This window comes from Typopeltis vanoorti, chromosome 10 (genome assembly GCF_054136105.1).
Source record: "Typopeltis vanoorti isolate ZY-2024b chromosome 10, IOZ_Tvanoo_1.0, whole genome shotgun sequence".
Lineage (NCBI taxonomy): Eukaryota > Metazoa > Arthropoda > Arachnida > Uropygi > Thelyphonidae > Typopeltis > Typopeltis vanoorti.
The window spans coordinates 46,887,537-46,913,272 of NC_143558.1; the positions used below are offsets into that span (position 1 = coordinate 46,887,537).

General features: G+C 33.8%; 1 protein-coding gene across 1 annotated transcript in view; it reads left to right on the plus strand.

Annotated features, from left to right (window-relative positions):
• Positions 1 to 25,512, plus strand: part of DnaJ-60 (DnaJ-like-60) — a 47,991-nt gene extending 22,479 nt beyond the window's left edge. Inside the window, exons 4-6 of the mRNA XM_090399447.1 lie at positions 7,773 to 7,967; positions 13,756 to 13,842; positions 25,319 to 25,512. Of these exons, the coding sequence (XP_090255573.1) occupies positions 7,773 to 7,967; positions 13,756 to 13,842; positions 25,319 to 25,406 (370 nt within the window). The 3' untranslated portion in view covers positions 25,407 to 25,512. The remainder of the gene's footprint in view (positions 1 to 7,772; positions 7,968 to 13,755; positions 13,843 to 25,318) is intronic.
• The last annotated feature ends 224 nt before the right edge of the window (positions 25,513 to 25,736 follow it).

The following is a 25,736-nucleotide window of genomic DNA, read 5'->3' on the forward strand; positions in this document are numbered from 1 at the left end:
TTTTTGTCTTCTTCACTCTTCCATACACATCTACAATTCTCTTCATTTCACTCTGCATCCACCTCATCTTCACCAACTCAGCTTTCATATCGTGCATCCTTTTTTCACTATCATTCATTCTCGCTATTTTATCACCAGTCACACACACACACACACTTATTTGCCGTCAATCCTGCTTGTCACCTTACTGTTTACTGCACTTTGTTTCTTGATGTCATTATTGCCCACTTTATCATTACTTTCACTCTGTTTTTTAACGTTGTATAATCATCCAATTTATTGCCAATCAAACTTTATTCTGCCTATTGTTTCCACACACTCTCTCTCTCTCTCTTTCTGAACATTCACACAATCTTCATCTGCCGTGTCAGTTTTGATGGCACGTTCCCTACTATTATTTAAACTCATAGTTAAGCAAGTCTCGAGATCCATCAGAATATCACACTTCCTATATACCCACACTCATTCTTTTCTCTTATTCAGCCTTTCCACATAAACATCCACAACATCTTCCCACACACATACATACCACACTTACGGCATTGTGTACCATCTTTGAGAAATCTACACTATTTTATTTGCCTTTTGCACAGACCTACACAAGGACTTGCCTTTCACTGCCATGTTGTATCACTGTGGTGAGTTCAATAATTTTGTAAAGAAACTTAACTTGAAACTCAACATTGCATACTTAACTTTGCAAACAAACAGGTGCATAGCTATTACACATAAACACATATTTATTTACAATTAATTAGTCAAAAAACTTATCTGAATCAGGAGCCTTCTTTGCATGAACCTTCCAACTAAATGCCACCTGGCATATACTGTCTGGACAAACCTTGTATAAAGCTTTAAAAAGACCATATGTGGACTACTATATGCAGATTTGGACAGTCCATGGGACTGAAGAAGTGGTGGGGAAGATCCAGATGTGAGTGACAAACATTGTTGCAAACTTGCAACAAAAGTTAATGAATGCTCCCTATGAGAATAGATTGGTCTGTGGGCTTCAAAAACTAGCTGATAAATGAAAAAAAAAAAGGAGACATGATAGAAGCATATAAGTTGTTAAAGGGGATTTTATAGGATTGAAACTGAGGACTTATTTTTTTGAGTAAGTACTTGGTAGGAAGGAAAGAGTGAGGGGTTATCCATGGAGATTGTGTATGAGCATGGCTAGTTATGCAAGGGTGTTAAGACTAGATTTTTTGTTTGGAGGATGATGAGAGAGTGAAAAAGTTTGCCAGAGGTTGTGAGTGTTCCTTTAATGAGTTGAAGTAGAGGTATGATAGGTATTGTGTGAATAATGGTAGCCTTGAGAACATTTTTGGCCCTTTCATGATATTTATCTTCTGTCCAGTCTTTTCTTTCCAGTCTTCTAATGATGTTTGTTAATCTTTGGTTACATCTGGCTTAGGTTTGATACATTTTCCGTGTTCTGTGTATTCTCTCAGGAGGCTGAGAGAATACACAGAAACGCAGAAAGTCCTGGGTTGATTCCCATCCATGATGTGAGGAACCTTCATCTGGTCTCTTTCGATGAAAGGTGAGTTAGCCAGTCTCATATTGGAGGTAGGGTTTTTTTTTTTTCACTCGGAAACTCGGATTTTTCATCCCCCAGAGCAGGCAAACCGGCCCCGTGAATACACACTTCTACAGGCATAGGACACACTGGGAGACATAGTGCTAACCACCTTATCCTCAAGTTGTGGTTGCACAGTCCACAGCTAAGAATCTTAAGAGTTCATGAAAGCTTAAGAAGAAGTGTATTCTCTCAAGGAACCTGTGTCTTACCTTGCCAAGAATCATTCAGGACTGAAACTGCTGCAGCACCTGCAATTACAATACACTCTAGTAGCCAAAATTATAAACATGTTTGTTACTTTTATTCAAGTGGGGGGGGGGTTGTCCTGTAAAAAATCAGTTTCATTACTTAACGGGCACACTGTGTAGATCTGATCATATCATTACAAGATGTGATTATGAATAGCGTCTAAACTTGTTTTCTTTCAGTTGGGAGTGTAGTATGTATGCTCCAGAGAGTTAACAGCACTCTGTTCTATCTGAAAAGACTTAAAGTAAAATTGTTCCACTTCACAAAGGGAAGGGATAAGACTGAGACTACAAATTATAAGCCTGCGTGTGCATGTGTGCGGTCACACATTGGGTTGTGGTTAAGGTGTTGGAGAAGTTGCTGAGGGCTAGGTTTCAGAATTAGACTGATGATAATAGTATTCTCTATGATTGATGTTAAGGGAAGTCATGTTTGCAAATTGCTGATGTACTGCAACAAGGTGACAAACTCAGTGAATATGGATTTTTCAAAGGATTGCTGCATGACATGCTGGTAATTAAATTGGAACAGATGAGATTGGATAAGAGACTAGTGAATCAAATAGATAAGTGGTCATTATATCAGCTGGTTTTGTATAAGAGGGTAGTATCCTCAAAAGCAGAAGTGGTGTGCTGCAGGGATCTGTTTTAGGACCGTTATTATTGTATTATTATTATTATTATTATGTAAGTTAATGGTATTATAACAGCTTAACTGGAGATATGTAGCTATTTTCAGATGATGCAAAGTTGAGAAGAACTATAAAAAGGGAAAGGGATGATGACCTAGGATCAGGGGAAAACAGTTGGATTTTAAGAAGGTTTTAAGATAAGGTGAAAAAGAAATGGCTCGAGTTAAGCATGGAGAAGTTATGTCAAATAAGCGGTATCAGTGGACCTCTTTTGATTTAGGAATTAGTTGCTGCGTTTGTATACAAATGCTAGTGTAAGAAACAAGACAAATGAGGTGGTTGCAATTGAGTCTATTCACCCAAGAATTGTTGGAATAAGTGAGACATGGTTAGATGAAGATGACATCCTGACAGGAATAGAGATGGAAGGGTATGATGTGTTTCATGAAGTTAGAAAGGGTAGAAATGGGGGGTGTGGTACTATTGATGATAGAGAAAGAGTTATGTCCATACAAGAAAGAGATGCAAGAAGGAAATAGTGCCAGTGTTTTGAGGCAGTATGGTGTAAGATAGAGGTTAATAGAACAAAATACTTAGTCGAATGTTGTTATAGACCTGGTAATGTGAATGGTAGTGGCCATGAAATGTATAATCAAATTAGCCAAACAAATAAGAAAAGGATGAACATTATGTGCAATTTTAATTATGGCAATATAGCTGGGATGATGAGATAGCAACTGAAAGTAAAGAAAATTAGTTTTTGAGAGACAACTACCTCAGGCAGTATACAGAGGGCACATGAGGATTGAAGATCTTGGATTTGATCATCTCATCAGAGGATGTAATTATAAATGAGGTGTCAAATCACCCTCCAGTTGTGAGAGTGACCATGAATGATTACCTGGGTGGTTGCCAGCAGTGTGAGGACCTCTTTCAGCAAAAGGTATATGTGGGATATAGTACATAGTGGAGATACTTAATGAGCACTTCATAAAGGTATTTCATTCTTGTGAATGTGACATCATAGAGAGTTTGAGAGCAGTTGATGATGAGGAGGAGACAGACTGCAAGGGAGCAAGAGGTATATGGGGAATTGAGCAAACTTGATGCTAATAAGGCTGTGGGACTTGATACTATATCACCATGTATTTTGAAGGAACGTGCCAGGGAGTTGGCATCTGCCTTGACATAATTTTTTTAATATAAGTCTTGCACTGGGTCGAGTTCCAAAGGCGTGGAAGGAGGGCAAGATTGTGCTGCTTCATAAGGGATGTGATAGAACTCAATTATCAAATTATTAGCCTACCTGTGTGTTAGATGCTGTGGTTAAGGTGTTGGAGAGGCTGGTGAGAACCAGGATCCAGAATTGGGTTGACAACAATGGTATTATTTTTGATGGACAGCATGGATTTGTTAAAGGGAGGTAATGTTTTCGTAATCTGCTTACTTGTTACAATAATGTGATGGCTTCATTAGACAGAGGAGAGGGATACACAGTAATATACTTAGATTTTGCAAAGGCTTTTAATTGGTTGCTGAATGATAAGTTGATAGTCAAACCAGAGCAAATGGGGTTGGATAGTATTATGACAGGCTTAACTGGAGATATGTAGCTATTTTCAGATGATGGAAAATTGAGAAGAACTATAAAATTAAATGAAATTGGATTTCTCATGACATCAGAGAATAAGGTGAAAGGTTAATGCTCCAAGAGGATGTGAATATATGTATAGACAAAAAGGGAAGGGGATGATGACCTGGGTTAAGGGGAAAACAGTCGGATTCGAATCCTTTATCCAAGATATTAGATTAGTGCATGATTGTTGACTGACTATCTGATAGCCAGTTGTGTATGGGGGAGGGGGCAATATTCCAAAAGAGGAAAGTCACTAGTGGTGTTCCTCAGGGGTCTGTTTTAGGGCCATTGCTGTTTAACCTGTATGTTAATGATATTGGCAAAGATTTAGATGGAGATATTCAGTTGTTTGTAGATGTAAAGTTGGGACAAACTGTGAAGAGTAGAAAAGATGTTGTGGCCTTACAAGAAGACTTGAATAGATTGAGTGAATGGGCACAGGAACGGGGATGGCAGTTAAATGTTGTGAAATGTAAAGTTTTAAAATTTAGGAAACAAGGGTGGGATTTAGAATTTGCGCTTGTTGGAAGTTTTTCCAGTTGGTTATATTATAAATATACTATAAATTAAAGATACCAAGAAATTATATACTTGGTTTAATCCTTTATCCAAGTGTAAGCAAACAACTCTGGATATAGTGAAAGGATATAGGAAAGATGATGGAAGTTTTTCCCACTTGGTTAGACTATAATAAAGTTAGTTTAATCCTTTATCCAAGTGTAAGTAAACAAAGTTTGCACCTGAAGTATCTTCAGGACTGAGGCAACTTGTGGTAAAGGTTGACCAATCTCTCATCACTCCTTGTCTTAGTATCTCCCATAATGCAAAGCACATCTCCTTGCAGACATATATAATGCTATGCATTAAGGGAAGGGCTTCTACCCAGACTGGTTTCGACCTTTATTGAGGTCTCATCAGTGGGAGCCAGACCCAGAGGTGGTGATACTGAGTTTACTAAGTTCTTGAAGTCGTTCATCTGAGATTTTATTTTTACCACCACCTATTCCCCTCAAGGCTTTCATGCCTTCTGGTCTTTTTAAAGTCTTTAATGCCAAATCTACCTTTCTGCTTGAAATTCTAAAAGTTTGTAGGAAAAATGCTTTGCACTATACTGCCTAGACAACACCTTTTTTCAGATTTTTTCACTCTTTTTCTCTTTATTGGACACTTGCACATCATTGCACAAATGACAGCCAGTTGAGTGTCATGAGAACTTGCACTGTAAAATTTTTCATACTCCTCTTTTGCTTTTTCTACACCAACTTTGTGGAGACATCTGCATAAAATCTGCCGAAACTCTTTTTTCAATTTAACTTTCCCCTCTTTGAGTGAAGTAAGTTTTATTTGAACATTCTTCAATCTTCTAATATTTTGATTTTGTGAAGGAAACTTGCTTTTCCTACCCTTTTTTGGACGACCTTGAGACCCAACAGGTTCCTCCTGTTCTATTTCAACATTATTGTAATTAAAATAATTTTCTGAGTCTTCTACCTCAGCTGAAATATTTTCTTCATTCCTTGCTTTAACTTCATTGGATTCACTGCTCTTATCAAACATTTCTGGATGTTCTTTAATCTGATCTAAATTTGTGTAATTTTCAGAAAGTTGACCCATATCAGTTTTCATCAGCATTAGATTTGTAAATGTTGGGGCTGCCTCAACTTCTTTTGGACATTCTTCTTATAAAAGAAAGAGAATAATAAAACATGCTTGTAAGTTCAGGTAACAAACCTCTAAAACTTGTTAAGTACCTACTAGCATGCTTGTAAACACTGCATTGTTATTCTCAGCCTACTAAAAAAAAGTGATCATTTTTATTTACAGAACTTGAGTTAGGATTAAAAAAGTCTACAATGTTCAGTTTATGGAGAATAGTCCCATCTAAACAAAACAGTACATAGAAAAAGTAAAATCTAATATAGCATAAAAAGGTTCAGAACTTACATGAAAAACTATCTCTTTGGCACGCCTTAATATTAAAGCAGTTCTTTGCATCATTTTAAAACTATTAAAAGTCCAATTTTGTAAAGGAAATAACAATAATATAGATCAATAACAAAGATCATACTATGCCAAACTACAGTTTGTAAATGACTCATCAGCTTTGTTCCACATGTGTTTTAGCTAACATGTGAATGATTCATCATCTCTCTCATCGACTCTGGTTGTTCAGCATATTATCTTGTAAAGGGGAACATTTCTTAACATAGTGTCAGTTATGTGCCCTTGTCATCTTTCATGCTGAGCCATTGCTTAATCACGAAAGTGTAGAGATTTTTTGGTGCTCTCTTTTTGAATAATTTTGTTTTTAATTTTATAAAATTTTGAACCTTTATCAAGATGCCATATAAAGATTTGTCACTAGGCAAAAAAAATTCCCTGACTAAATCAAAGGCCATTTGCTCAATACCAGTCATCATCATGTCACACAGATAACTGGAGTTATAAAATCTATGATTACACACTTGATACAACAGCAAAACATGCTATGGAAAGCAGAACCCAAAAATGGTAGCACAAAGATAAGGATCCTTATGTTGAGGATGCCCTAAATCAGTAGTTCTGCATTATAACTGGATGAGGGAGTGTGCATATGTGGTACTATGTTAAAAAATAAGTCAGAGGAGCTAGCTAAAAAAAGGTGAATCATGATGATTTTAAATAGGATTACATTGAAGGACTTTAAGGACAACAGATCATTATCTCTGTTGATATTGACATTTGCTATAATAAGATATTGTTATAGCAAATGCTATAAGATGAAATCGCTTTCAGAGAGAATGGCAAAGGTAGGTGACATGGAAGTGGAGGAGCTTGAAATTGGACTGTGAATGGATGTTGAGCTGATATGTTTTATAGGCTTGGAGTAAGTGGAGGAGTAATGAAAGTCCATTCATTAGAATGATATCCATGGATGTATTTACAGAAAAGGCATAAAGCAGAACAGAATATCAGTGAAGAAGTGAGTAGTGAGTCTGTGAGAAGATGGTCATCAATTAACTGAATTGCCCTCTTCTGGAAGGATCAACAGTTTTTAGGAACATTTTTAGTGTACCACTCTAAATATGAATATAATATTCTAAGGTAGGGCAGATTTAGGATTTGTATAGAGATAGCAGTTGTACAGGTGAGAATTAGTGTCTTGGGCAGAAAAGAACGAAGTTTTTGGGAATGTAAAGAGATATGGATTGTATGTAACAAGAAAGGCAATATTTTCTTGTGAGAAACATGAAAGGACCGTGTTTTGGTAATATTGAAGTCAATGAGGTTGTCCTCACCCTACTGAAGAATTGCAAGATCAGGCTTGTTTAAAGTATTGTTTATGGAAGAGTATAAAGTTAGGAATGTTTAAGTACTACATAGTTTATCTAACTAAGAGGAGAAATGGAGTGTACTGCTATCAGCAGAAACCATGGAAATTAGAAGAGGGAGCATAGGCCATTTTTGGAAGTTGCATAAGGGACAAGAGTGGGAATTGATGTTTGAAGAAAGTTGTAAACAGATTGCACTGTCTTAAAAAAATAATAATAATAATAATAATTGGTTTGCTGATCTTTTACAGTGGGTCTTTGTGACTCCATGGAGGTCTGATGATGAAAATAATAATACTTTTTTGACTACAGGTTCTGTTTTACTGTTTGTTTGAACTGACTGTTTTTTACTTACAGTTATCATGAGGGAGAAAGAAATTACTATAATTATGAAACATACTGGTCACCAAGAGATAACTCAAAAGGTAAAGATCGTGAACAGCAACCTTATTATGGAATTAAAGGGTTGAAGCGAGTTCGAAACATATGGATCGTTGGAGTGTGTTTAATTATTATAACATGTGGAGTTGTTATGCATTATGCTGCTTTTAGGTAAGTTTAAACAAAATTGTTATAATTGAATTTTTAATTTTATAACTTTTTTTCTTAGGCAGTTATGTTGTATTTATTTAATTGAAGCTGAATTTTAATTAATTTCTTTCTTTGTTAAAGGGTGTCATTTATAAAAGACCTGTAAAACCAACTACCATTTTAGGAGTAAATGGCTTTAATTTAAAGTAACTCATAGAAAAACCTTCTGCAGATCATTTGGAAGGATACCATATTATTACAATTCTAATATATTCTGGTATGAAAGGACATTAAAAGCAATCTCCATAACTCTTATAAAGCTCCACAGCTCAACAGAAATGATAGGTTCAGAAGATCAAGAATATAACTATTCACATTTGGGATTTGCAATGAGCCCATTTGAGCTTTGATACTGAACTCTAGATATAAATAGACTTGAACAGCTATAGTTAGCATTTGGATCCCTCATCTCATACTAATAATAGTTTATAGTTAGTAAGCATATTAAGTTTCTTAATAGTCAATTTACAACAACAACAAGACAATAATGGGAAAATAAATATTTATATACTTAGTTGATATTTTGCTACTTTTTATTGTTTTTATTTATTTATTTTTTTCATCATCAAATTCCTGACATGTATCCTCAGGAGGTATACAGGATATCATGAGAGCACTACATGATATATATTCTGTACTCCTATCAACAATGTTTCTCGAAATTAATCTCTTATCTGTTATGACTCCATTATTATGCTTCTGTCTTCTAAGGCACTCTTTTACTGTATCAATCCACCTAAATCTTGGTCTCGCTACAGGTGTTTTTCCTGCCATCCTGACAAAGAACTTGTTTTGCTGACCTGCCCTCTCCCATTCTGTTCAAGTTACTGCCTGAGATTAGCTCTGCTAACACATTACTAAATGACACAAGTGTCAAGTTCTTTCCTACTATCCTCATTTTTAGTATGATACTGCCATTGATGCCATCTGTTTATGCCATTAATCTTTCTCAGTTCTCTCATCTCTGTGGTCTCCAGTCTTTCATCAGTTGTTCATTATAATAAATTATGAAGGCAGCTGCCTTGTTAGAGTAATAACTTCAATTTAATATAATCCAAAATAATAGAAACAAATCTCAAGAAATGCAGGTGTGGTGGAGAAATCACAACCAACAAGTGACTTTGATAGGACTGGTTATAGACCTAAAAGTGAATTGCTGGGTTTATTTACAAATGCCAGAAGTATTAGAAATAAGGGAGATGAAATGGTTTTACTGATTGAGTTTATCCGCTGCAAAATCATTGGCATAAGTGAAATGGTTGAATGAAGATGATATCCTAATGGAAATCAAAATGAAAGGTTATAGTGTTTTTCATGAGGATATAAAAGACAAGAAGGGAGGGGAGTGCTGCTGATGATAATAGCAGGGGAATTATGTCCACATAATGGATGTTGCCATAGGCCAAGGAATGGGAGGGTGGAAATGAAGGAATGTATAAACAACTTGGGTTAGTGAACAGTGGAGAGGTAATTATTATGGACAATTTGAATTAATATAGATTGGAATGAAGAGATAGCTTTGGGAATAAGGAAAATTTATTTCTTGATTTGGGACTTAACATGGGAATTTTCCCAGAAATAATACCTGAATTTCTTGAGAGACAACTCTCCTGGGCAGCATGTAAAGATCACACGAGGAGCAAGAATTTTAGATCTGATCATTTAATCAGAGGATGTAATTGTGAGTTAGCTTTCGCACTTTCCTCCAGTTTGTGAGAGTGATCATGGAGTGATCACCTGGGTTATGGCTAGCCATATGCAGACTTCTGTGAGGAATGAATATATGTAGAAGTATAAGGCTGGTGATTATGAAATGCTTGGGAGACAGTGCCAAGCTATAGCATGGAATGAGGAGTTGAGCGGTAAGGAAATAAATGCTGCTTGAACTGACAAAGAAAGACATAATAACAGCATCAAAGTGTGAATGCATTCCAAAGGGCAACAGGCTGAATAAGGTAGGTATGGATGGAATTGGATTACAGACTTCTGAGTAAATGGATCAATTGAGGGACTTAAGCATGAAATCTGGAAGAAGAAGAAGGCATTTTGAAGGCAGTACAAGATTAATAATGGTGATAATCAGTTGCATGAAGAGTATAAAGAGCAGGCCAGAAGAGTGACTCAGTTGGTAAGAACACAAAAGTGTAGTACAAGCAGAAATTAGCAAATCTGGTGAAGAAAAATCCTAGAGAGTTTTTTTGGATATGCAGTAATTAGAAGAAAGAATGATTATGGTAAGTTGTTGTTAATGGATGAAAATGGTAGAATGGTAACTGCTGCAAAAGACGTTGGGGTATTCAGTGATCAATTTATAAGGGTGTTTCATCCTCATCAGGGTGAAATCATGAGAAACTTAAATGTAGAGGACATAGGAGAGGGTGGCTTAATTGTGATTGAGCAGGAGGTATTTGAGGAAATTACCTTTATCAACAAGCCACTAGAATTTGATGACATATCACCACATATCTTAAAGGAATATTCAGGGGGAATTGGCAGTAGCACTGGCATTTCTGTGTAACAAGAATCTTACAACAGCACAGGTTCCAATGGAGTGGAAAGAAGTTAAAATTTTTCTACTGCATAAAGATGATAAGGCTGTGACCACAAATTATAGGCCAATCTGTATATCTGGAGTTGTGGGTGAAGGTACTAAAGAGAGAGAGATTGGTGAGAAGTAGGATACAGAAATGGATTGATAACAGTATTCTCTGTGATTGCAGGCGTAGACTTCTGTGGCTAATTGGTTCAAAAGATATATTTCGGTGATTACACCACATTTTGGGTTTTTTATAAAAAACCCAACCCAATGCAATAAAAATCAAGGTTTAATTCTCCATCAAGTGTGGTCAGCTCTAATAAAAAAATCTACTTCAATCTGAGTGCGGACTGTATGAACAAGAACAAGAACACATGACATCGTTCAGTATTGTTCAACGTCAATAACGTTATATATCTGCATTCTGTTATTTGAATTTTATGAATAGCCAGACGGTTATGATTTGTATTTATTAATTCTCTTGTTTAAACTTTAAGTTATACTATTTACCCCCTGAAGATGTAAATCCTACGATTTACAAAACTTGTCGGGAACTATTATTTCAGTGTTTTATATAACTGAATAATAAAAAATGTGGTGTAATCACCGAAATATATCTTTTGAGTATTCTCTGTGGTTATCAGCATGGGTTTGTTAAATGAAGATCATGGTTTACTAACTTACTTATGTACTATAACAAGTTGACAAATGTCTTGGACAAGGGAGATGCATATACAGTGATATACCTAGATTTTGCAAAAGCTTTTGATAGATTGCCACACGAAAAGCTGTTAAATAAATTGAAATGGGTGGAATCGGGTGGCAGTCTTCTGAGTTGGATCAGTGACCGGCTGTCAGATAGGTATCAGAAAGTTGTATGGAGGTGCATTATCCTAAAAGAGGAAGGTCACTAGTGGTGTGCCGAATCAGTCAGTTTTGGGAGCATTGTTTTTCAATTTGTATATTAATAATTAATGATATTGAGATGGGTTTAACTGGTGATATGTGGCTGTTTGCAGATGATGCAAAATTGGGGAAAGCAATGCAGAGTCAAGCAGATGTTATGGCTTTACAGGAGGACTTGAATGGATTGCATGAATGGGCAGGTAAGTGAAATTGCCAGTTCAGTGTTGCAGAGTGTAAGGTTTGAAGTTTGGTAAGCAATGATGGGGTGCACGCTTGGTGGGAAAACTTTAAAGGAGGTAGAAGAGATGAGATGAGAGATGTGAGAGTGGTGGTGGTGAATAAGGACCTGAAATTCAGGGTTGTGGAAATGGAACCATCTTGTTTTCGTTGGATGTGTATATCAAGAAAGGAGGTACTTTGTGATGATTCTTTTTCTAGTGTGAATTTGATGCGAGGATGAAAGTTGTTGATCTTATCTAGAAATGAGTATAGTTCTTGTTAAGAGTGACTCCAGACTGCAGTCATTCTCGCATGAAATTCACACTAGAAAAATAATCATCACAAGGTATCTCCTTTCTTGATATACACATCCAATGAAAACAAGATGGTTCCATTTACACTTTTGTCTATCATAAAACAACTTTTTCAGGTCATTACATCCACAATTCATCAGCTCACCATCCATCTCAAAAAATATGGCATCATAAAATCTTTGGTATCCAGAACACACAAATTTTGTTCCTCTGAAGAATCTTTAAAACAAGAATCAGAAATTATTAAAGATACATCCCTATTAAATGGATACAATCCAAAAACAACTAAAAAAATCATCAGCCACTTCCCTACACATCAACCCAGAAAAGAAGAAGCCTGTAGGACTCCTATTTCATATATCAAAGGGCATCTCGGAACATCTGTCAAAAATTATAAAGAAATACAAACTCACCACTACCTATCAACCAGATCCACAATTTACCTTCTCCAAAAGACAAACTCTCACCTATGATGCTACCTGGCATATACGAAGTTCCATGTTCTTGTAAGATGTCTTACTATGGACAAACAGGAAGATCTATAAATAAACGCATCTCTGAACATGAAGACCACATCTGTCTTATCAAACCACAGAAATCTGGCCTTGCACAACATGCAGTTGAAAACCCTAACCATAGGATCCAATGAAAAAACACCAAGCTGCTACATAGATCCTTATATAAACATGAACATTTATATAAAGAAAGTGCTGAAACCTTGCATCACAGACCCAATCTGAACTGTAATGATTATCTCACTATCCCAAAAGTCTGGGAAATTATTATCCTCAGTTGTATGAAATAAATTTATCAGATATATTTTAATAGAATTTTAATTACAACCAATTTTTTTTTTTTTTGAGGGGGGGGGTCCTCAAACACACTATGCACTATATGCATAGAGGGATTTCCAATGTAAACATGTGCACTAACTGTTCCTCTGAATGTAATTCCTTGATTTAATGGACCTCGATTTAACAAGCTTCGGATTGTAAAATTAACATCCTGTTAATTTTAAAATGCTTTTAACCAAGAATTAAATTAACAGGTTATTTTTTGTTATTAATTTCCTGTTATTTTTAACAAATTTTGGTGTATAGGCCATCATATGTTGGAAAAACACTGTAGTAATTTAGCCGACATAAATAAGTCTCTGCTCATAAAACATGTTTGCCAAATGATTAGAACGTGATCACACCACTCGCACTGCAATTGGTTCTTTTGTCACATGCCGTGACTTTCTGTGGCAGTTTTATTACACACATTTTCGTAATTTTAGGGAGTTAATTATAAAAAAATGGCAGAATTCAAAAGTTCAAAAAAAAACTTCTTAGTTTTTTCAAAGAAGGATTACTTAAACCAAGCTCCTCAACATCAAACATTAACTTATCTAAAAGTGTGAATATTCTGTTAAAAATTGTGTGTAAAACAATTTTTTTGTTATTACAGTGCTAATATTGATAAAATTGCAGTATAATGTTACAGATATTTTTATTTTAAAAAATGCGTGATTTAACGGACTTTCAATTTAATGGACACCCCTTAGCCCCTATCAGTCTGTTAAATCGAGGGTTTACTGTATTTATATATATAAATACATGAAAACATTTGCATATGTTTTCTACGGTTTATTCCAGAGGTAAAAGTAGTTTTGCATATGTATTGATAAATCAAATCAATAAAAAGGATAGTAATTCTGTTCAACATAACATTTAGAGTTTATGTGCTTTGCATAAAATTTTTGCTATTTACAATGCTTGTTATTTCAATTCAGGGTAGGTGTGGCATTCTCAACAAAGAGACTTGAAGAGGAAAGCAAAAAACATGGGTTGATGTATGCTGAACTTAAAGAAAATGTACGGTGAGTATGTATGCCTTTAAATGTTTGTTATAGTTGTCTTGTAGCTACTGTAGCATTTAGCCTTTATCACGTATTCTCTTGTCCTGTTGTTCTTTGTACATTGTTAAGATGTTAGAGGAAGTGGGGATATTTTCTGAGCCTCTAAATTATGATATTTTTGTTTTTTTTTTTAATTTGCCTGGTCAGTTTTAATTTAACTTTTTCTTTTCTGTGCTTTTTTTTTTTTTTTTTTAACAGTTGCATAAATTTTTATACCGTAAAAATTTTTATTTTATATTAATAAGCTAATTCTCTGATGGGAAAGTGGAATGTACGGTACACTAGTACTTTGTACTGTGGGTGAAAAATAAAATTTTTGTTCTTATCATTATTAATAATTTATCCACCATGAGCATGTTACAGTCTGTCCACTCATCTCATTAAATGTATTTTCATCTCTTAAATGCATGATCTTAACTGATTTACTGATTTTCAGTGCAAACGTCCAAGTTTCCAGGAAGAATGATGCTACCACTTTCATATCAGCCTTGGTTGTCTTTGCCTTCAGCTAAAAAAGTCTGTAAATGTCTTTCATGCCATAATGTGATTTGGACAGAGGTCCTTTACAATCAGTGGATATGTTTTTTTTTTTGTTTTTTTTCATCCTTCTGACTTCTTTGAAAAATGCTAATTTGCTTTATTTGTTCAAACTTAGGTCTCTCTCTCTAACCTAAAGACATTGTAGTTACCAATTGATCATGGGGGGGATCGAGGATTAACCCCCCAACTGGCCAAGACATCTATAGATGTCCAGTTAAATCTGGATACGATTCAGATGACCTGTTGAAAGAACATGGATAAGAAGTGCAATTTGGCCATCATGTCGTTTAGAAGGCGTGATAATCCCTCACGCTGAAGAGAACTCTTAATCAGATTATCTCACACTCATAGCTACATCTCAGTTGCCTATAACAAGAAACGCAGTTCCTCGTTCTGTGGTGGGTAACTGAATCTTAGTTATATTGGATAGACTAAAAATATAGAAATTATTTTTATTTTCTCTTTTTATTGTACAATACAATTTTAATGCCTGGACAAAATAAAGATCCTTGCATATTTTCTTCACTTAAATATTACCTTACCTTAGAGAATCAATTTCATTTTTAATTTTTTTTTTTCGCTAATTTTTTCTAATCACTTACTCCACAAAACATTTTCTTTTTTCTCGAAGAAATTAATTCACGATAATTATTTGAAATATTATTTAAAAAAACCGCCTGCTGACATTCAAGATTATGTTATATTTTTGTTCAAAATCATATTTCGAAGAATACTTCACAGATTTCCTGAAGGACGTGCTGGAGTAATTTTGCTTTATAGAGAATAACATTAAATTTTTTAATCATATCACTACATTTTTTTTCTTTATATTGTAACCTACTGTTCCTTGCTCTTTCGCCTTCTTGATTTCCCTGCATAATTGGTCATTACAAAAAAATTAACGGTTATGATTTAAATTGATATGTATATATTTTCTGCTAGTTCAGATATTATGCCCCAATTTTATAGTAAGCGATACTTTTGCTTATATATATATTACAAAGTTTTGTAATAAAAATTTCCGCTACAATGAAGTTCGACAGTATTATTATTTCTTTTCCTCGTGTGGGAGAAAAAATGGTAAAATGTCATTCTTATAATTGTATAAGCTGTTATAATGGCAAAAATAGTAAGAAAAAAATCATTTGTACTTTCTTTTCAAAACACAAAGAAAGAACATTTTAAATTCACCCAATGAAAAAGAAAATACTACATATTTTTCTTGTGTTATCTGATTTTTTTTCTTGTAGTACAAAGAAGAAATCGCTGCATATAACATGGGAGAAAGCAAGAAGGCAAAAATCTGTCAATTGATTACATTATAATTAATAGAGAAATCATGTCAGAAAAAATTATTTATAGAAGAGTTCTAACATCAGCAGATATAACGACTTTTCTTCTAGTTTAGATACATGGCATTGCTAAACCTTTGATACTATTTACACTAAAATAAATGGGCATGTTTCCCAAGTTATTTACGTTTGTAACAGTTGTCTTGCAAATGATTTATAAAATAAATTCTCTGAAATATCTGCAGGTTGAATAGGTCTATAACCCTCCCCCCAAAAAATAAGATTATGTAAAGCATACACTCCTTTTCTTTTAAAATAATTCAAATCCTCTTTTTCAAGATAATTGTATCAAATAATTTATAATTTTTTGATAATAAAAATTAAACTGATCATTATAAATTAAGACTTATTTTAGCATAAATACTATATCGGCCTGTAAAAGAAATGTCTGTATTTCTTTCTATGTTAGGATGTCTACTAATCAACAATTGAAAACGAAACACGACATTCTTGATGTATCTCGCACTACAGCTTGAGGCACTTTAGTGTGACTTCTGGCTAAGTGTTCTCTCTTTAATTTCTCAATAGCACTGAGAGTAATCTAAACCTTTATCTTTTCCTCCAGTTAAGAGGATTACTATCAAGCATTTCTAAGACATAGGTTACTTCAGAAATAGCAACCAGCAGCAGAAGTAGAAATAAAGATATTTTGATTATTTTAAGAAAAAGAAACTAAAATAATACTACTGAACTTTCTTTTGTTTGGCATACATATAAGCAGTTTTACATGGTGAAAATATAGCATAGTATTTCTAAAATTTCAAATAATTTCAGCAGACAGTAGAACAGCTGATTTTAGATTGCAAAGAAATAGTACCGAATTAAGAAGCTTCACGGTATTACAATATTATTGCCTTATTTCTTTTGTCAAAACGATAAAATGAAGTAATAGATTTTGAATACTATCTGGAAATGTTTTCAAATCTGTAGAAATTTAGAGTAGTTATGTAATTGAATTCCATGAGAGGATAAGGAGGGAGTGTAAGCATGCATAAATTTTGAATCATTCCATATATGATATCCTTCATATTATATTTTCAACATATCTACGGTGGTTACGCACTGGATATTATCGTAATGTGCATCCTACAAAAAAGTAATGCAATTTAACATCATTTGTTGTTTATAAAAACAAAACACACACAAAAAAAAAATCGTTTCTAAAACTGAAATGTGGTGATCCATATAATGGTATTTTGCTAGGAAAGAAAGCAAAAGGTCATTTGTTTCAATAAATATTATTTAAAAATATAAATATGTGACATAATATTTTCAATGCAAACATTTGAAAATTCACAAAAAAATTTGTTCCTATATTGTGAGTAAAGTAAAAGAACAACCAGTGCAACTGTTCCGTTGCACTGATTTAAAGAATAGAATACAGCAAATTTACTATTACTAAATAGATTCATTAATAGTAAATTTGCTGTATTTTATGACCACCTGAAATGACCACTGATCAGGATTGATTATTTTTGCACATGTGAAATTTGTTTCAGTTTTTTGGAAGAGACACAATAAATCATTTGTGAGGCAAAAAAAAGGTCAGATATCTTAGGACAGTAAAGGAAATTCCAAGTAAAACAGTATGCGTAAAGACAGTTGACACAAAGGTCACTCACTATCAGTTAATCCACTAATGGTTCTAAAATAGCCATGAAGGGATTAACGGCAGAGGGAGGTAATGCCATGATAAAAGGTAGAATGCCAATGAAGTTTTGATCCATGCAAAATGAAATGATGGGCTGGATATTTCATCCACCTCAGCTGGTAAGAAGGTTAAATGAACAGGAATGGATTGTATAATGAGTTGGAATTGGGCTCCTGGTTGATGGTCACAAGTTGCTGCTCTGATACCTTAACAGGTTTTGAGGAGAGTGGTATGATTGCAAATGTCATTTCATCTTAACAGTGATCATGATTATATATACTGAATAGGCACTGAGCTGAAATTTAGCATCTATACAGTAGAGTGAGCAGGAAGGAAATGATTTGGTTATGCTTCCATAGACACAAACGTAATATTCTATTATATCTGGGTTTGGACAAATATGAGAATTTAGAGATGGTTATCCTAAAGCTGTTGTTCAGATAAGTGACTGTTCAAGTCATGGAGAAAGAACATCTTTTTGGTTGTTGTTTCATTTGCTACATGTTAAAAGAACTGTAAATGATTATTATTATTATTCCTAAAAAAAGAAAAATCTCTTGTTATTTGTGACTCCAATGTTATGAAAAATAAAATTAAGGACAGTTGTCTTTTTTAGAAACAAGAGTAAACTAGTTCTTTATAGCAGATGGTATGGAGATTGAGATTTAAAAAATTGGTTTTTAAAAATTGATTTAAAAAATTCCTTGAAGCAAGGAATATCTTGCTTCAAGTAATATGGTTTAGGTGTTGGCTGTTATTTATACATAAATTTACTTATTGGTATTAACTCATCCTCATATAAGAACAACATAAATTATGTGATTCATTAATTAGCTGATTTTAAGTAATTCAAACCAGTTTCTGTTTCAGAATTGTAATGGGGGGGGGAAGAGAACTAGTCTTAGTGCATACCCTCTTCAGCTGAATATATATATATATATATATATATATATATATATACAGGGTGTTCGGGATAAATTTGACATATTTATAATTAATTATATTTTTCCGTAAGTTACATGTATTAACACACACTTCTCTTCATTTAAAAGTTTGGACCCTTCTTCATTCATATACAAGATGTCAGAAAGGATGGATAGCTGGAACCCACCTGAATCATGGAAGAGAATAACTTGTATCATGATGATTCGTGCCCGCCATCAAAATAAGGATATTACGACTGCTGCCCAATGCTCCCTGAATACAGTAAAAACAATCAGGCATGAACTAGAGACTTGCAATGGTGACTACGAGGATGTAGCAAGAAGAAAGATCCCTAGCAGACGATCTGATTGCGTTCGTACACAGAATTCCTCGCAAATCAGCAGGAACAGGTGTTGAAGAACCCTGGCATTGGAATTCGGGCTTTGTTCGTGGAGTTGCTAACTGTAGTCAAGCCCTGGATAACAAGGGTAGCCAATGGTAGGCCGTATGTATGGCAGCAGGATTCGGCTCCTTGCCACACCTCTGGGAAAAGTCAAAAATGGTTGTCTGAAAATTTCTACGACTTCACCAGTCCAAATGTTTGGCCTCCAAACTCCCCAGACCTTAACCCCATGGATTATTTTGTATGGGGCGCAGTTGAAAAAGACACCAATCGCACTTCCAGTAATACAAAAGCCCAGTTAATGGATAAAATTAAAACAGTTTTTGCGGCCCTTCCCAGGGAGACTGTAGCATCAGCTTGTTCGAGGTTCCGAAGCAGAATTGAAGCTGTGATCGATGCTAATGGTGGTTATTTTGAGTAAATCTTGTTGATAGTATTGTAATTAACTCTGCCTGTAATGTTTTTTTGTCAATTCATTAAATTTAATAGATACAAAGAAGATTTTCTTTTTCCTTACGAAACTGTCAAATTTATCCCGAACACCCTGTATATATATATATATATATATATATATATATATATATACACACACATAGCCTATAGTCATTGAACTCAGGGTGGTCTTAAAATAAGTCTGCTAGAGCTCTAGTGGATAAACTTATGCAGCCATACTAGTTGAAGTAAAAGAGTACTTTATTGTTGATGCTGTCCAAAGATAGTTTCTCTGATTTGCAGTAGCTTCTGCATGTTGTTCTTTACTTCCATTTAGTGCATGTTTACTAATCCTGACTGTCATTAAATGAGTAGCATTGTGTATGTTTTTTGTTCTTCAAGGCGATCTAATATTTCTTTATGTTCTCCATAGTGGGTAAAGTCATAGACATAAAACACTTCTTGATATGCCAAAAGATGGAATTTGTTCATAAGAGAGAGAATATGCTTGGCTAGTTTGATATATATAGTTTAGAAGTGGTCTGAGGATTATATAGTCCTTTGACTATCTTTTTAAATTCATCATAAAATATTATTACTGGAATCATGTTTAATTTAAATGTCTTAATTTGTAAAAGTTTCAGCTAAGTTTCATAGCTATTGTCAATATAATTATAGAAAATCAAAAAAGAGAACAACAATTCAATTGATAGTTCATGATATTATGTGCACTATCGGCTGCAGGAGAATAGCTCCATCTGCATTAATAGATATCCAAAGTAAATTTCAAATTAAGGAACACATGAATGGTGAGTAATAGTCAATATATCTTCCCAAAATTGAGAAAGTTTTAGGCAATCATTTTTGTTCAGGTTTGGATTGTGAATGTGTGCTTCACAGCTTTCTTTGTACAGTCTTGTCTTTCCAGAAGAAAACAACGTTTGTTAAAACTTTGGTTTTGTTTCAGTGAACCCTTTATTTTGTAGACAATGCATGGTTTGCTAAACCAGATTGTTGAGTTCTTTAAGTGAGGTGTATCCTTGGTTGTTCTCTTTTTTGATTTTATATAATTGTATTGATAATGGCTATGAAACTTAGCTGAAAATTTTACAAATAAAGATATTTAAATTAAATGTGTTTCTGGTAATAATATTTAATGAATTCTTCCTCTTATGTGTCTTGATTTATAAAAAAAAATATATATATTATTTTAAATGTATTCCTGATGTAGGGGATGAGAATAGTGTTTCTCTGTGAGTGTATGTTGTGTGGAAGCAGTACTATAATATTTTATAGGAAGTATATTTTTATAAGGCTGATATTTTGAAACTATTTTTAATTCTAAAAATTCCAGCATTGTAAAAAAGTTTCAGATTGTTTTCTAAAGTTAATTAGCTGTGGATATTAAAACAATTTCAGTAAGGTAGGTAATCTAAAGAGTAAAAAAACAATATCACTGCTTTTGGGCATGTCAAATTTGTATATATTCTATAATTAAATCTGGTCTCAAAAGTTAATTTTATATTTCATTAGGTAACTTATGAAGAGATTATTCAAAAGAATGGTTAAAAGGATACATGCTGATAGGTTTTTTTATTTGATCTAAAATAATAAAGAGCTTTCCTGATGTAAGTAATGTAAATAATCCCTGTTATATTAATCTGAATATTGTATATTCAGGTTAATTCATATATTTACTGCTTGGTTGGCTGAGTGATCAGCATATCCACTCTCCAGTCACCTGACTACAGGTCTGAATTCTGGCCTGGATCTCTGTGATTGTCTTTGGGTGGGAGATGAATTTCATTACATGGTGTGACACCAGCATCCTTCTTATTGGAGGCTTGAAAAATAAATCTTTGTCTTTCTCAGCCATTTTCGATCCACTGCTGAATGAAGGCCTCCCCATGATCTTCCATCCCAGTCTTCCACTTCTTCCATCCATTTCTTTCCAGCCAGTTTTTCTGTTTCATCTGTCTTTTCCCTGTCTTCTCTTTACAATTGGTATCCATTCTCTTACATCTGTTGTTCATTCTTCGAGCCAGATGTCCTATCTGGCCTGAGGAATCTCCATCTGGATGCTTTCACAATTTGTTACATCCAAGACTTTTGTCTGTGATCTGATCCATTCCTTCCTCTTTTTATCCATTATTCCTAGGATGATTCTCTGCATTCTTCTTTCTGTCACCAGTATGTTTTTTTTTTGCCTAAGTTTCTGAATGATAGGTGAGTACTGGTAATATGCATTGGTTGAATATTTATTTTTCAAGCAGATGGGTAAGTTATTCTTGAAGATGTAGTTCAATTTCCCAAATGAATACCAGGCTAACTGTATTCTTTTAATTTCACTCTGTAATCCATTTTCAATATGAAATTTGTCCCAAGTACACATAAGAAGAGACTATTTCTTTTAACACTTCCACACATTCACTTGGTATGGATTGATTTTCTAGAGTTTCTATTATTGCAGAAGTTTTGACAGCATCAAAACTTCTGCAATAATTGTAAATGCTAAACAGAGATGTTTTTGATATCTTCTGTTTTTTCCCATGATTTGCCTCAGTGCATGTATACAGTTGATTGTACTATATTATTTTAGTACAATCAACTACTGGTTGATCATAATGCAAAAATAGGAAAAAACTTTTCCCAAATTGGAACTCATGGGTTAAGGGAGAAAAATGAAAATGGAAATATCCTAATAGAATTTACAGAAGCCAACGGACTCTACATCATGAACACATTTTTTAAAAAATGCCCAGAAAAGAAATGGACATAGAGAAGTCCAAACAGAGAAGTCAAAAATGAAATAGACTATATCCTCTGCAGCAGGAAATTTATAGTACATGATGTATCAGTCATAAATCAGTTCAGAACAGGAAGTGATCACAGACTAGTATGATCTAAAGTTATGCTGCCCCTCAAATCAGAAAGAAAGAAATTAGGAAATACAACCGAGAAACTTGACCCTAAGACAATAATTGAAAAACAAAAAGAATATAGAAACAATAGATAAAACAAATTAGATAAACTTTTTTGAAGAGGATGTTGATAAACTAAATCAAGCGATAACAGATATCATAGTAACATCTGCAATAATTTTAATGAGTTCATCAGCAAAGAATAAAGAAAACAAACTTTCACAGGAAACCATAAACATGATCCAAAAGAGAAGAGTAATAGAAGTAACTCCATATGAAACAAGATAAAAACTCTACTTCAGAAATAGAATACTTAGAATTATGCAAAACTATAAGGAAAAGAGTAAGACATGAAATCAGAGCTTATAACACTGGAAAAATAAAACAAAAATATGAAAATTTAAGAAGCCCGACGATTGGAAACAAATACCTAGTAGCAATAAAATAAAAGAATGGTACAGTAACAAGAAATTAAAAGGGAATTATCAAAAGACTGGAAGAATTTTACAAAGAACTTTATAAAGATGAATCAGATAAAACTATACAGAATAATAGAAGTAACTCCAAGACTGAAAATAATTTTGAACTACCAATAACCTATAAAGAAGTCATCATCATCAACAACCATGGGTACAATGCCCGTAGGTGTCTAATGCCATCTTGATATGATTCTTCCATTGCATTCTGTTTTGTGCAAGATGACTCAGTTTGTGTATAGAGTTTCTGCACCATTTGACAATGTCATCGCCCCATTTTCTGTTTGGTCTTCCTTTTTTGTTCTTTCCTTCAATCATCCCAAGCAGCAGCATTCCCCCCCCCCCCCATCATTCATTCTACATATATGGTCAAAAAGACGTAGTTTCCTTTTGATTATTTTCTGGATCAGGTTTTCTTTTGGTTGTATTCGTCTGTGAATTTTCTCATTGTTCACTTTCTGGGTGCAGCTTATTCTCAAGATCTTTCTATAGCACTTCCTCTCAAATGCTAATATCCTCCTTTCAGATTCTTTCAAGAGAGAACTAAAACAAATCCTATCCATAGTATACTAATCTATTATAGGTTTACAACCTTTCATGGGTGGGAGTTAAATTTTAAAAAAATTATATATACAGGGTTAGAAAACAGTTTGTGCTTGTTCACCAGGATAATCTTGGTAGTGAAGTATCAGCCTGCATAGAATACCACAATTGTCTGATCTCAGGTCTAGTTGATTTAAAATTTTTGCTAAAGCTATGGCTAATTTTTATCCTACATAACTGCTAGTGTTGAAGCAGTTTTTTAACTTTTAGGTGAGAGAAATTTCATCACCTGGTGTGGAACCACTGCTCCACTTATTGGTTTGAAATGATTCGAAAATATTCTGTTTAGTCTCCAGAATAGGGTTTCTGGATTATGTCAAAAAATAAAATTAAAAAAAACAAACAAACTACTTTTTTTTCAGTAGCATGTTTATCAGTCTAAGACATGAGGAGATCTTTCTCAAAACTAAATAGTGATTGCTATCTATTTCCGATTCCCTGTATACTCTTGTATTCCAGTGAAAAGATATCGCTATCAACAGTTACCTAGTCAGTAAGATTTCTTATTTCATGTGTGTTTTCTTTCAAAGGGAATTTATGCGCATTAATTATGGTTAGAGCACCATAATTAATTATATAATAACTAGTCATTACAACATGGTTAGAGCACCATGTTGTAATGACTAGTTCATGTTCCAAATGGAATTCCAGCAATTACATTATCATTGTTATTTTCTTTGCTCTTTTCTCTAAATTTCCTCAAACATTTTTGTATATCTGGATTCATTTCCTACTCTCCTGTTAAGATCTCCATCAAGAAGCAGCTTTTCCTTTTTGTTGGTCACTTGCTCTAATGATTCAAAAAATTTTTCCACTTCTTCCTTCTCTGAGACTATGGGCACAAACAAGTCTTGCTGTCTAATTTTCCATCTGAAGTTGGCCCACATCATTCTACTTGAAATTGCCTGCCAGTCATGAATCTTCATGTTTACTGTTGGATACTATAGCTGTGTTCCTTTCTTTTCTTATAGTTTTTATTTAGCAGTATCTCACCTGTTTCACTGGTTTTTCTCTCACTAATACCACTAGTTATGTCAGCATGGTATTTCTCTAATTCTTCTGCTAGTTCCACTTTTTTTCATTCATACCTTTTATGCCGATGGTGCCTACTTTCATTTCTGCTGAGGTTTCATTCATTGCAGTAGCTGACTTTTCACTGTTCACTCTAGTTCTATGGGAAAAAAAGAAAAACAAAAAAAAAAAGTGGGTGTTGTTTAATTGGGTGATGCCTCAGCCAGCATGACATTAGGTTGTATCATTATTTTTTTGTTTGTGGCTTAAGCCAATTCAGAATTACAAGTTATGCTGGTAAAGCTTATACTTTGGCTATTCATAATGCTATTTTTTAAGGAAATTACAATGCACACTATTATACATTGTATTAACTAAAATAAATTTAATTAATACTTTAATATTTTGGAAAAGGCAAATTGTTATCATCAGTGCCCCCCCCCCCCCCCCCCCGGTGGGCTAACCCACTATGGGGGAACTATTTAGGACTCCGGCTTATTCCCAGTTGACATGCTTCAGCCTCATTACTTAGTGTAGTGTAATGATGGCAATTTGACTTTGCCAAAATATTGGAACTATTTTAGTTAATATATTAGTCTGCCCTTGTAATTTCTTTAAAAAATACAGTTTAGAATTGAAAATTTGATTGGCTAAGTTCCTAAACTGCTAGCCCATCCCTGCTCAGAGGGATACCTAATAAGTTACACTATGTGAGAAGATGAGGTTGAAAATTGGGTCAGAAGTTCTAGTTGGTTCTCTGCATTCTTTTATAGGCTATGTCGAAGTTTTTCTCTCTTCTCACCCCCACCCCCACAATTAACTAAAAAGTTGTTTAAATTAATATTAAATTTGCCCTAAAAAGTATTATATTACATTTTTTTTCCCCTTGCCTAGATTTATTTTTACTGTATAAATGAAAATATTATCTACCATAAAATAGTGTAATTTGTTTTTTAAAACAATGCATAATGACACTGTTTTTTCCATAGTTTCATTATGACAAATATATGAAACTTAAGGCCAAGAATTTTGTATAATACTCTGCAGTTTGGAGATAAATAATTCTAATTTGCATTATAAATATTTCTAGAGAAGTAAAATTTATTTTTTGATATCTTTTACAGAACACATGGAAAACAGATGCAGCTGAATCGTCTCAGAGAAAGATTAGCTGAAATAGATGCCGAAACAGATAAAGTGACAAAAGACTAATTAGTGTTTATTTTGACTTATTACTGGATTTATTTAAAATTTCTTTCAATATCATGTACATTACAATTGGCCATTAAAAATTGTATATATGTAGTTTTCTGGAAAATCTGGCTATTGCTGTTTATTCACACTTCCTGAAGTAAGTCAGTTTGATATCTTAAATGTTGTGAATTATTAATATCGTAAGTAATATTATTTTACTCATGATAAGCATTAGACTGAGTCAGCATTTGCATTTATGATAATTATTAAGCATTCTTTACAAAGGATACAAAAGTAACACTTTATTATTTTTTTTCCCTCTTGCCTAAATTTATTTTTACTTTAAAA